The 13,193-nt window shown below is 38.7% G+C and overlaps 1 protein-coding gene across 1 annotated transcript in view; it reads right to left on the bottom strand.

The window, feature by feature from the left end:
• LOC104544526 (myosin light chain kinase, smooth muscle) overlaps positions 1-13,193 on the bottom strand; it is a gene marked incomplete at its 3' end in the record, with an annotated part of 105,792 nt that overhangs the window by 78,042 nt on the left and 14,557 nt on the right. The window contains exon 2 of the mRNA XM_010189425.1: positions 1,669-1,876. Coding sequence (XP_010187727.1) covers positions 1,669-1,876 — 208 coding nt within the window. The remainder of the gene's footprint in view (positions 1-1,668; positions 1,877-13,193) is intronic.

Below are 13,193 nucleotides of genomic sequence, written 5' to 3'. Positions count from 1 at the left end.
ATCTGTAGTTGAAAGTTAGGGTCTCTGATTTCACCATCTAACCTCTGGCCTCAGTAGTAACAACACTGCCGATTATTAATGCAAATGTATTTTTTAAACAAGTGTCTAATTCCTACAGCGCAGCAGTAACCCAAGATGGCAAAAAGGGGGGTTTGGACTCTGAAAGAGGTCTTACTTTACTTGGTTTTTTTAGTCTTGTTCTACCACAAACTACCTGTACTATCTGTACCTGTATCTATATCTTTTACTATCTGTAAAATTATTCTTTTTGAGGCGCAACAGTTCCTCACGCTAGCTGGTGTGAGCAACGGGGAGATGTGAACGAAGTGGTGTATGCTCAGCGCCATCTACTGCACACTGCACTCTCGGTAGCTATGGCACATTAAAAAAAGGGTGGTAACCCTGGGGTAGATCCAGTCACATCATGAAACAAACAGCTCTGACGGCTGTGGGAAAAAATATTGCTCTAGAGCCTTAAAAGAATCTACATTACTGTCAGATAGGACAGCCATGCAGGACAGAAAGACTAGATTGTGTTTCAGTCACTCATTTTTTCAAGTTGCAGAGTCAGCCCCACATAGGTATCTTTGCTGAGAACAGAAGATATCAGTGCTTTGCTATCTTGATGCATCCAGGGATTTTTAGAATAAAGAACCACTCTAAAACTCTGAGAAATTCAGTCATTGGGTACTGCCATGAAATTGCTTTTAAACTGCAGCAAAGCCCAGGTCAGAAGAACTGATATAAAAGTAGCTTTAAAAAACCCTCCACCTCCATGTAAGTTGTCACTCGTAAAAGTTGTCTCAACTTGAAATTAGGAGAAAAAAAAGATTATGCATAATTTTTAGAGGAGAAGGCAGTAACAATCATGCCAGATCTATGCTAATTTTAGTACGTACTCTGAGGATATCTGTTAGATATTTTAACTCTGAATAAACCCAAATGCTGATTGCTTCAGGACTCCTGTGGATTTTTGCTTTGCTTCAAGAATTCAACACGAAGTTGTGACCTGAGGAGCTCTGACATTCAACAGATCTCTGACATGAACAACTCACAAAGAGAGAAGCAGTACAATTGATTTCCATCTTTCCCTGGCTTTGTGTCACTCTTTACATTTTAAATTTGGCAGTTTGCAACTATCTAATATGCAGATGTTCTCTTAAAAATTCCTGGGTTTGATCTTGGCTATTTTCTGTATGACATTAAACATGCAATTACAACCAGGCATTCAGCTGAGCAAATGGAAGCATGCATGGAGAACTCCAGAAACCCATTGCCTCAGTGTGCCTATATGTCAGGCTGCGAAGCAACCAGGATCACTTCAGTTTTTACTGCCTGAGAGAAAATGCTAACTTTCCAGGCCTCTGTTTCTGTCCTGAGTGGTGGCTTCCATTAAAATTCAAAAGTTTACAGCAAAGTCTTTAAAGCTAGGTCTTTCGTTACCTGGGTATCATCATACAGATCGGAAACTGAACACACACTTTATCTATAGACATGTAGTTCCCTGCAAAATGTCTTAAACTGTGAAATGCAATTAATAAATCTTACTCTTGCACCAGTGAGAAAGCCTGTGTGTACAGCTGTGATTTTAACAAGACAGTTTAACGCAGCTCGTTCATTTAATTAAACTTTATAATCATCGCAACAACAGTGTAAGTATCCTCTCACCTTCCACTGTCAGTTCCACAGTCACCTGACGAACCCCACCATCATTTGCAGCCTCGCAGGTGTATTTACCACCATCACCTTCCTGCACACCCTTGATTACCAAGCTGAATATCCCCCGAATGCTGCGGTCCACGACATAATGGTCTCCCTCTGGGACAGGATGCCCATTTCTGTACCACGTGATCTGAGGCTCGGGGTAGCCTCTGACCTGGGAAAGTGTGAGAGAGAGTGCAGAAAGAGGGCAAACATAAGAGATGATGATATTAGGAAGAAATGTTGGACATTTAGCAATGCAGCGGAAAGTTCTTGACACAGGAGCTGTTAAACACATACCCTTTGCAAGCCAAATGTCAGAACATAATGAAATGAAAAAAATTCTTGGGTAAGTCAAACTGCTAAAATCCTAAGACTAGTCAGGCAGAAAGATACTTACACAGAGAAGTTTCCCACTAGAATGGTTTACCTGCAGAAGCGTAGTGATGGTGCCACCAATGAATCCTGACACCTGGGTCCCCAGTGTTCAGAGACTCAAGGGCTGTAGTGCTATTGTACCTCTAAGTATGAAAGACTGCAAGGTATCTAGACCAAAAATTTCTAGCATGGTTGCTAAGGATTAGGCTTATATTGTAAATCTGTATGGAGCTGTCTAGTGTTCAAATGTGCTGAGATATAGTAGCTCCTGACAATATACAGGCGAGAAGCACAGACACATAGGAAATTTTGTCTTGATCTTTAAAAGCAGAAGATAAGGAGTTGCAATTTGAGAAAGTGTCATTAAGGGTCATTCTCATGTTATGGTGGTAAGGGGACTTTAAAGACCTAGCCATATTCACACAAACTCATTGCTCAACTTAAAGAACTTTGTGGTCTACTGGTAGCCCAAAGAAGAGTTTTCAACAAAATGAAGCAGTCCTGCTCTGATAAAATAAAAACCATATTAATATATCCTTGCCTGCTATGGCATTAATTAAACTTTCAGATTTGCAGGCAGATTCTCAGTTGGTATAACTGAGAATGGAGTTACTGATTTCAATTGAGCTGAGGATCTGTTTTTTAAAAAAAATAAAAATCTGAGGTTTTGGGGTTTTTTTAAATGGAAAAAGCAAACATACATCAGTTTCCACCAGAGAATTAACTCTTCAGGTAAAGGTTCTTCCTCTGCTTTATGAAAGGTGCCATCATCTTTGAAGGTCACTTTAGTATGTGTTAACTGTTAGCACACCACCATAACAACTCCTGATTACAGTACTCCCCACTTCTTTCTTATTCCCCCCCTCTTTAGCTCTCCATCTCCCCACTCTTTGATCCTTTGCCTACATATCATAAAGTAACTGAGTGGATCAAGATAAGCCGGGATGAATAACAGTTGTAGCTGTGTTTGCTCACTGGGAAAGGAGCAATGTTGCATTTTGAACTATGTTATCAAATCTTGGCAACCAAACAGGAAGTCCCTTCAACCTCCAGGTGGGCAAAATATTGACAATCTGTCTTGATTTGAAGAAAGCTTGGTTGTGGCTTGTGCAAATTCCTCCAAGCATTCTCCGCTCAGTTTCCAACCCACATCTCTGCTTTCTTCTGACTGCACAGCACTTACTTCCCAAATTACAATCTTTAGCCAACCAACCTTACCCATTCTTAGGTTCTCTTCTTTCAAAACCTTTCATTTTTAATCCAGCCCCACTTCACTCCATCTGGGTTTCTCATTTGTTGGAGCTTAACCTACAGCTGTCAGAAATTTTTCTCTTTCCTTTAATTCCTTGGGTATCAGTGCAGACAAATTAATTTTGCCAGTGATGTGGTGACCTCTTCTTCTTGTCACTACTTACTCAGTATATATGAGGACATCAATGTTTGCCAAGAACTTGAATATGCTGAATAAGCTGGAGAAACTTTCCACCTCTGGAACAAACTTCTAAAGTTCTTTCTGAGTCTATATTTACCTAAGTAAGAGCCATGGTTTATAAAGAATACACTGTGGGATCCTGCACAATGGGGAGTCAATTGCTGTTTAAAAATACCACAGGAGTGGTACTCCCAGGAGTATCCTTGTCAGCACATCTCATTTTCAGAAAAATGGAGTTGTGAAGGAACAAGATGAGATTTTTGCAGTTGTGTAACTCTTGTTAGTTGATAATGTGCTCACCGGTACAGAAAGTGACTTGTGCCAAAGAACTGTTTCTTACTATTAACTTGTCAATGCCCTCCTACCTATCTTTTTATTTCAGATTAAGAAACCAACAAAGACATTAAATGACTTACACAAACCCAGAAAGTATATTACAATGGTGTTTCTACCTCTTGTTTTTGCTTCACTGGATATTAAGATTTGAAGATATAAAAAATTTGAAATATTTGAGGCAAAATGGCTTTGAAACTGCTATTTCAAGTAATACAATACAGTAAAATGACAAAGTAGCACTTGAATTGGTGTGAAGAAAGAACCACCTCTTCAGTGCATAACATCACAACCTCTTTACTAACATTAGACTAGCCACATCTGTTTACAGCTGCTGAGATTCTGGCCTGTGAATACAAGTCATCAGTTACACATCACCTGATATCTTTACTAGTTTTTTCCAGTTCACAATCATTCCTTCTGGTATTTTCTTTTATGTTCAACCCAACTTCAAAGCTCCAAAGCATAAACCTTCCATCACTTCTCCCAGGGAATAACTAAAGTTGAGGCAGCGGGAAACACCTTCTGTCAACTTTTTCTTTTTGTTTTATCCTACTCTTAAGTCCCCCTTGGACCACACAAGGCCATTTTCACCTGACCCTCAAGCTCTGGTAGACAATTATACATGCCCTTCCAGTATCACATGGCTGAGCCTACATTAAGTATTTTTCCATTTCTTCCATGTATGTCTATTTTATGCTTGCTGTGTCTGTATTATTTTGTTCATACACACCTCTACACTGAGGAAATGCCACACAGAAAATTTCAAACACAGGCAATCAGCATGCCATTTTCTTTCAAAAGGTTGAGTCATTCCCTTCCCAAACTCTGTATTTTTTTTCTTTCATTTTTTGTCAAAAATGAAATTATGGGAAAGCAGAAGTTTACAGAATTGCTCTGTTGCAAGGATTTATTTCAGATTTAGGTTTGGAATGCGTTTCAAACTGAGCCAGCCCTCTCTGAAATACATAGTCTTGCCATAAAAGTGTCAGAGACCCTTAAACGAATCACTGGTTACTAGGTTTTGATCCTAATGGATCAATTCCAGAACTGCAGCAGGTTTTATATTCCTCTCTAACCTTTCCAGAGCTCACTAAAAACATCTGCCTTGAATAAGTTCACAGCAAAGAGAAAATTATCTGCTTATTTAATGCCCAGCAGCAGAAGGCTATAACCTTTATTTACAGCTTGGCCTATGTGAGTATTGCCAGTCCCAACGAGGCTACAGCTTTTCTTTACCTGCTCTACAGCAAAAACAAGGGGAAAACTGACAGCAAGCAGCAAATAACCGTTGTATTAGCACAAACATGAGTTTGAGTTTTTGTCTGGACCTATCAGCTGCTTAGAGTCTTTTTGGAAAAGTCTGCTAAGGTGAAGTAGACCTTCTGCTCCATGCATCAACATAGCAAGTGGAAAGATCTGAGTGAGAACCTGTTACCTGTAAACCTCTAGAGTTAAGATTCACTTCTGCATCTAGGTCTGGGGGAATGCTACTGAAAAACGATGGCGCCAGGTTCCAAAAGAAAAGAAATAAGGAAAAAAAAATACATCAAATCTATCGAAACTGTTCACTAAAGGACAGTATTATTCAAAAAGAATGCTGCTAGAAACTGGGCCCCATTGTCACAAACCTAAAGGCATTCAGTGACCACTAATGCCAAATATATTCTGTGAAAGTTTTTCTTGTTCAAAACCGCAGAAAAGATTTTCTGAAACTTGGGCTATATCTATGCTCTATATGAAAGAGCTGTACCAATTTCAAAAAAAGCTAAGTCTATCTTCTTAAATGTAGCAGTAGCAGTTTAGAGCAATAAGATGCATTCTTTTGGCTCACACATTTAACTTCAAAGTCAGAAAGAGTCAGTCATAAGTGACAATAAACCAAAGCGTAAGTAACTGTAAAACACTGATGGGGTGTGTACTGCTACTGAGTGTTGCGCTACTGGAAATGATGGCAAATGTGAGATGATGTATTCTGGCATTATATTCACTATACTGATGAGGTGTTCAGTGCTTGATGTTAAGGACTAGACAAATGTCCCGTGTTGCTGCTCAAGGTCACATCAACACAGAAGCAACGAGATCAGAAAGAAAACAGCTACCACAAGGATGTCTTGGGCATGGTGGTATTAGGTTGACGGTTGGACTCAATGATCTTGAAGTTCTCTTCCAACATTAATGATCCTGTGATTGGTTTACAAAATCCCCTCAGATTTCATCATATACAGAGAGGCACATCAAAAGTTGTACTAAGACTGGCAATCATACAGCTGTTCTGAAGTTGCTATTCAAAGTAACTCTGCTCACAGATGATTTCATATGCTGCAATATGAATTCCACTAATGACTGAAATTCCTCTCAAAAGACAATCTTTCTCCCACGAACTCAGAATTTCAAAACATCCAGATTCTGTCAGCACACAGTGTTCAGCTATGCTGCTACTTCTGTAAACTACCTCAGCCTTTAACTCCACAAAATCCAGACTGAAGACCTATGTAAGTAAAGCATTCAATAACTGGATAAAAGAATCAGTTGTATTTGGGTGGTTCAATCGATCTGAAAAAAATTATTTTTTACTTATCTTTGAAAGACAGAAATATTTTCTATTCAACTTTTTATACTTTGCACACTATTTAAAATGTAGCTTTCAACCCAATTTGCATACCTTGCTGCTATTTGAGGAAGAGTGTCCCCTCTGTAGGCTGTTAAAGAATAACAGGGTATAGTAGGTAGTATTTAAAATCCTAAAACAAGCAGGTTTGCTGCTCCTGCAGCCAAGTGACACTGCTTTTTGACAACTGGTTGTCAGTGAGAACTTGGTATCACAACTGCTCATTTATATTACAGAATATATGTCTTAGAGAAAATGTATGGACGTTTTTGTTGTTTTAGCTAACATGCACTAATAAAAGGCTATGCAAAATTAGACTTTTCCACTTGTCTTGAGACTTACAGGGATATGCAGCCCTTGAGGCTATTAAAAGTTATGCTCTTAGCCTGTACCTCGTTCATTGCAACACCGTGAAATGATTTATTAAAAACACTGATAGTGTAGACTGTAGTGTCTAGAAGCATTAAAACAACATGAGAACAAAGACCTGGGTAATAAGTCTTACAAGAATGACAGTAATGAAAAATGTTTTGTAATGCATAAAGGTACATGCAAAACTGCTTCCCACATCCACAGTGGACAGAGAAACTGGGCAACGTGTTGGTAGATGATGTCTGACAGCAGTGACCTCCTTCAGAAGAACCGCAAGTGTTCTGCTCATTTGGCTGCCTGCCTGTCTTAATGTTAAGGAATGCGAGACAGTGAGGTAACTTTTTGAGCAGGTTTGCAGCCTATCCTGTTCCATGCCCACCTTCAACCAGAAACCAGTCATTTTTGGGAACTACATTTCAGAAAAGGCCAGAAAGATCAGAAGCTGCAATGGGAGAAAAATAGGATGGCCTCAGTTTTCATTTTAGTTGCCAGATGTTACCATTGAGCTCCAAAGTGTATGCTTTGGGCAGATCATAAGAAGTCACATCAGAAGGAGACGTCAAGAAAGATGTGGAAAACCATTCAGAATATCTGTCAAACTTTAAGCTTTATTCTGCCGCCTGCAAACAAAAGCCTGACATCAAAAAAAGATGGGATTTGGCCTGATAAATACTCATTATGAGCAGGGCGTAAACTGCTTGCGCCTTTTGCAAACCTTAGAGTATTGATCCATGAGATTGTATCAAGAACACAGCAAAGAAATGCAATTAAGTAGCATGACAAATTTTTTAAGTGTAATTCTAGTAAAAAGAGTGAAGATATAGGAAAAAACAATGTTCTGTAGATATGGCTCATCCTAGGTCCTACAAAAAAAAAGGTGTTTCCCATAGTCATCAGACTCTAGCCAATGTCCTCTATCTTCCTTGAATCAAAAGCCAAGATGTTTTGGACCTGGACTTTGTGAGGGGAATGAAGTACTTGAGAGCAAGCTTAGCAGAGGATGTTAAGAACTGGATACCCCATAACACATGTCCATCCATGTGGACAGAGCTGTGTTCTGTAACAAGAGAAAGAGCCACTTCTTGTTGCAATATTTCCTACTGATGTGAACTCTTAATGTCAGTCTCAGGAAAAAAAGTACTATAAAACTCTGGAGACTACATGGACATCATTAATACAACCCCACCTAATAGATGGTAGATTTTTATTTCAAGTTAATTATTTTGTTTAATGCAAGTGGGAAACATGGTTCTGGCCAGTACAGATCTTTCTTAAGTCTTGTAACAAAGCTTCTATCAGGCTCAAAATGCAGTTTGCTTTACGAAATGAACAGCAGATGTTCTTGATAAAGAAAAGTGGACATGATACATTGTTAAGTTCCTTCTGAGCCTTTAAACAGACACAAACTATATCTCAAGAATAGTTTATCTATTTTAAAAACTTGCTTCTAAAACAGAGAACTTGATGGTGAAGGTTAAACATGAAGATGTTAAATATTTGGAGACTTAGTTATGACCTCAAAACAAAGCAAATAACCTACCTCTTCTACAGAGCAGAATCTACAACTGCCTCATTTAAAGTAAAAACGGAAAACACTCCAGGACTAAACGTAGCTCACTTCAAAGCGTTACCTGTTGTACGTACAAGAAACGATAATGGTCTTTCTGTAAACCTCGGGTATGTTTTTGTTTAAGTGTTTAACTCTGGTACACTACATCTGGTGTTTAGGTTTCTTGTTCCACATGCAGACAGTTCTTATAAATTACTTCTTTGGGTGTAACCTTAACTGGAACACAACTCTGAAGACTCTAAGTCTTCACCACTGGTGTGTGCAATTATCTGTTTTTTCTCCCAAATGATGTGGAGCAGGGAGAGAAAAATGACAACACAGTCCTTGAAACAGACCATTGTCTTAGAAAAAAAACCCAACACCAATGAACCAAAAAAACAACCAATTCCAGCAAAAATAATAGTGAAAAGAATCAAAAGTAGAAAGTAGAATGAAACATCTGCAAAGCACCACCAAATGCTACAATTCATTCTTCAAGCACCCATCCCTGGCAATCACTGCATTCTGTCCTTAGGCAGTCTCAGACCATGCATAAAGGCAGTCTCAGACCATGCATAATTACGTTGAGCTCCTTCTCAAGGTTGCATCTATAGGAGTTTCAAACCATATACATTTTGCTTGATTCTCACTGGTGGCAATGAAAAGAAACATTCGCCAAATTAAACTCCTTGATATTGCTAATGTTGACATCATGAGTGAAGGAAATGTCATATTCTTTTATTTCTGAGTAGAAAGATGATGTGCCACAGCACTAACACAGAAAAAGCTGCAAGATTCATCCTTGTCCCGTTTGCCCTAAGGAGAGATATGGAAGAATTACCTAGAGATGCAATTCACAGAACACAGCACAAGGGTAAGGGGACTCGGAAGGTAAAAAGAGATGTTGCACTTTATTCCTGTTGTGGTTTACCTCTTCCCAGTCCAATGGAAAAACCTGTGGCCCAACTTCAGAAGATACAGAGTAATTTATAGTTTTCACTGACTTGTGAGCAGGATAGTGACTGCTGAGCCCTTCTGGCTCATTCTGCCTGCTGTAGCCAGTTATGGGGATATGAATGAAAAACAATTTATTTTTAAAAGTCCACTAAAACTCTCACAATATCATAGACCTATATGGGCTAAATTCAGATTACAGATCCTGGATCTAATCTGTAGATCATAGGATACAATTACAGGATGAAGATGAGACACAAGCTAAAATAAAGAGTTAAAGGATTCTCTAAATTTTCATGACAGACCCTTTCATGGAGTTTCACTTTGCTGTTTGGCAACGTGCAAGGGTTTTTGCAGGAGCTTGGCAAAAAGTCCACTCATCCTAGAAAGTGTGGAATAAATTCATCACATGGAAGAAAAACTTACTGCCATGCTTCTGTGCATGAAGACCTGACACCAGTACTGACAATCTAGAAATCAGTAGCAAAAAGAAAAAAGTTTATATTATGCAAAATTCTTTGCCTCTGATGAAAATTCATTAGATGTTGCTTCATTAATTCTGCAATGCTCTATTTGGCTAGAAACATGCTTTCAGTCCAGACCATAAATCAGTGTTGGCCTTACATGCATGCTGCTTAGAGAATCTAGAAGAAACATACGTAACTGGGAGTAGTGAACTACCAACACACTTCACAGTTCCTAACTGTCCAAGTAGGAATTCAGGTACTCACAGACCAAACTTCCATCTTAAAATGCATAAAGAAACATCCACACTGGAAATGCATACATGAACACAGCCAATATGGTGGTCATGGGCAAAAGACGTTATGAGAAAGGAAAAGTGTCCAAAAGAGTAATGCACTGGAGAATTAATGAAAAACGGCAAGCTTCTGTACTCTACACTTTGTACCTTATATTTCTGTGAAACTTTACAGAAATTATACAAATAAAGATGGTTTCCATTTTCTATTTGAAAATGTCAAGATACGACATGGTGACAAAACCAGATTCACTTCATGTGTATAGTGGGAATTTAGAGAAATGCCAGAAGTTACACTCTGGAGCACACAAGCCTGAGCAAGTGCAGCAGCTGAGTGCATCATCAGGGCAGGCTTAGGTGGGCCTCCCAGATTGTGTGCAAGGCACTGTCTCTTAACCCTTCTCTGCTTGTATTGGTCAAATTGAAGAGCTCTTGGTTTTTAATCTGTGCTCGTACTAGGAGCCATGAAAGACCTCCAGTGATCCTTCTCAAATTTTCTGTCTCTTTTCTAGTCAGAGATAAGGACAGATCAGAACTGCATGTAGCATCCAAAATGTGGGAACCATAGATTTCTCACATTGACACAGCAAAGAGTTTGGTATTATTTTTCTTTCAAAATTTTTTAAACATTTTATTTGCTATTTCTTACGTTGAGCTGATTGGTCAGAAAGCTGTTCAGGACAAGATCTCTCTTTTGAATAGTAATTGCTATTAAAAATTTAACTAAGTACATATTTTTTTACTTTGTACTCATCAATGCCAAATGGCATTTGATGTTTTATAGTCCAGGAACTAAACAGGATGAGATGCTTTTGCAGATGGAATCCCATCAATTTTAGTTTTAACTCTTCAAAGTAGTTTTGCATTACCTTCAAGTTCTGTTATCTCACTATTCAGCCTCTTTTTGCAGATTGCAAAGGTCCAAACACTACACATAGTACTACTTTTTTTTTAGGGGAATCAGCATTTATGGTACTCCCAGCAGGGAAGAATTTATGACCTATCCGTGGAAGACATGGTCTGCTAACTGAAAAGCAGACAGCAGCTGCAGATCATTTCTCCTTCAATCTTCTACATTTAATCATATTTTTTTGTAAAATTCAGTGTGGAGTTCTCAGAGGTGCACAGAGCATTGGCTTTGTGCTAAGCCACCAGAGTGTAGCTGTTTGAATAAAGCATTGCTTTCCCAGGTACCATAACATCTACAAGTCCATCTGTCCTACATTATTTCTGAAGGACTCAAGTGGAATTTCAGAGCAGCAGTGGGTGCCAAGCTGCTTTGATTGTATTTAATTTCTAATTTCAAGCACCAGCCCCAACTAGTGCAGCTCTTAAGAAAATGCTTAAGTCCTACCTGTATCTTTTGGAATTAATTACATGCATAGCTGCTTTTCCTAAACTGCATTTTATGTCATTTAAAGAATAAGTTTAAATTTATTGCATTTAAAGTAACACTGTTATAGGAGTCTTCAGACAGCCCCCAAATAAACTGAAACATCATTCAGATGAAATACAGAACACTGTCAATGTGGACCCTACCCTTTCAGTATAGTGGTCACAAGGGATACACACTGTATAAAGAAACACGTTTCTGCGTAGCCATAATGTCAATCAGTGAGTGAATCGGAGGTTGTAAACCTCTGCTACACCAATGGGGGCACTTTCATACAGGCGTCTCAGAGGTGGCAGTGTTTTTTGATGGAGCTTTAATAAATCATTCTACCGGCAGCAACATCTGTCTTTTTACTTTCCTCACATTGTAGCCAGCTGACCTGTAGCCATTAAGCTCATGAAGAGAATTTTACGGAAACCACCCATACAGCTCACCTAGACCTTTTATTTTTCTGTAAATACAAGTTTTTTGAACTTAAGATTATAAGTAGACTGAATCTCAGTCCATCTTTAGCTCTATATCTATATTTGGTAATTGATAATTTTTTTTCCTTTCTAAAAAAGTTTGTCTAGGTTGGCAATTCAAAAGAAGTCAGATGCCATAAACCTCGCATATAGTCTAGAAGAAAGCTCAAGCTATTTTCCCCTTTGCCACTCAGATGCTGTCCTGGCAACCTCCGACGCCCCTGTAGTTGTTGCACATTTTTATGAATTACACTGGCACACAAAGATGACTTTGTCAAAAGAGGACTCATAGTGTGCAGGATACCAAGTTACGTACAAACTGAAGACAATATTCAGTTTGAAAACAGGTAGCTGTGATGTGGGCAAGTGTCACTCTGACTTCATAGCGAGGATCTGAGACATGAGACTTTGCCAAGCTCAGACTAACAGGAAATCAGCTTTCCATAGTTAGTAATATTAGATCAAGTAATCTGACCATATTTCTCCTTGCCAACATATTTGCTATTGCAGCAATCAACACAAAGACTGAGCTGAAGTTGCAGCACAGGAGGGCAGCTGCTTTTTTAACTCTGAAAGACTGAAGCCATCAACATCATATTAATGTGTTGGTATAAAGGTATTGAAGTGCACAGTATCGAGTAACAGTAAAAAGGGTCCAGACAGAATAGGTCCAAAGTCTTGGTAGCAAAATGACAAACACGTAAAATAGTGTTACAAATAAGAGAACATTAACTCACCACCAAAGGATAATATGAGCAACAAACTAAGATACAACTCTGTCAGCTCTCAGTAACTTCAATCCTGCCATACAGCTCTGCAGAACAGAAGTGCCTGTAGAATGGGCCAAAAAGATTTCAAAGGCAAGGGCAAGCACAAGAGCTCTCAACAAAACAGGGAAGATAAACTCTGTAGTCCTCTCTTGGGTGAAAATCTCATCAATTTTAATGAGAATTTTCTCTGCTTCTGAATCTCTTCTTAAAGGAGAAAAAAAAAGGCAAACTGGTTTCTTCCCATGGATCAACTGATGTTAAGGCCTTTTAAAAAGTGTTAAATATTATGAGGTGCTGAATAGTTTGAATAGGTTAAAATGGCAAAAATACAAAGAAATAGCTGATCTGTGTGTGTGGTTATGGGTCATTCAGGATTATGCACTAAGAATGTAAATGAGTTCAAAGGGAAACAACTGTGGCTGCTGAATGGAAATAACTCTTGCTAATTATTCCACGTACCCCAGAAAGCCCCTAAA

This window comes from Mesitornis unicolor, unplaced genomic scaffold, assembly GCF_000695765.1.
Source record: "Mesitornis unicolor isolate BGI_N332 unplaced genomic scaffold, ASM69576v1 scaffold50487, whole genome shotgun sequence".
NCBI classification, from domain to species: Eukaryota; Metazoa; Chordata; class Aves; order Mesitornithiformes; family Mesitornithidae; genus Mesitornis; species Mesitornis unicolor.
This window is presented reverse-complemented; position numbering and strand designations above follow the sequence as displayed.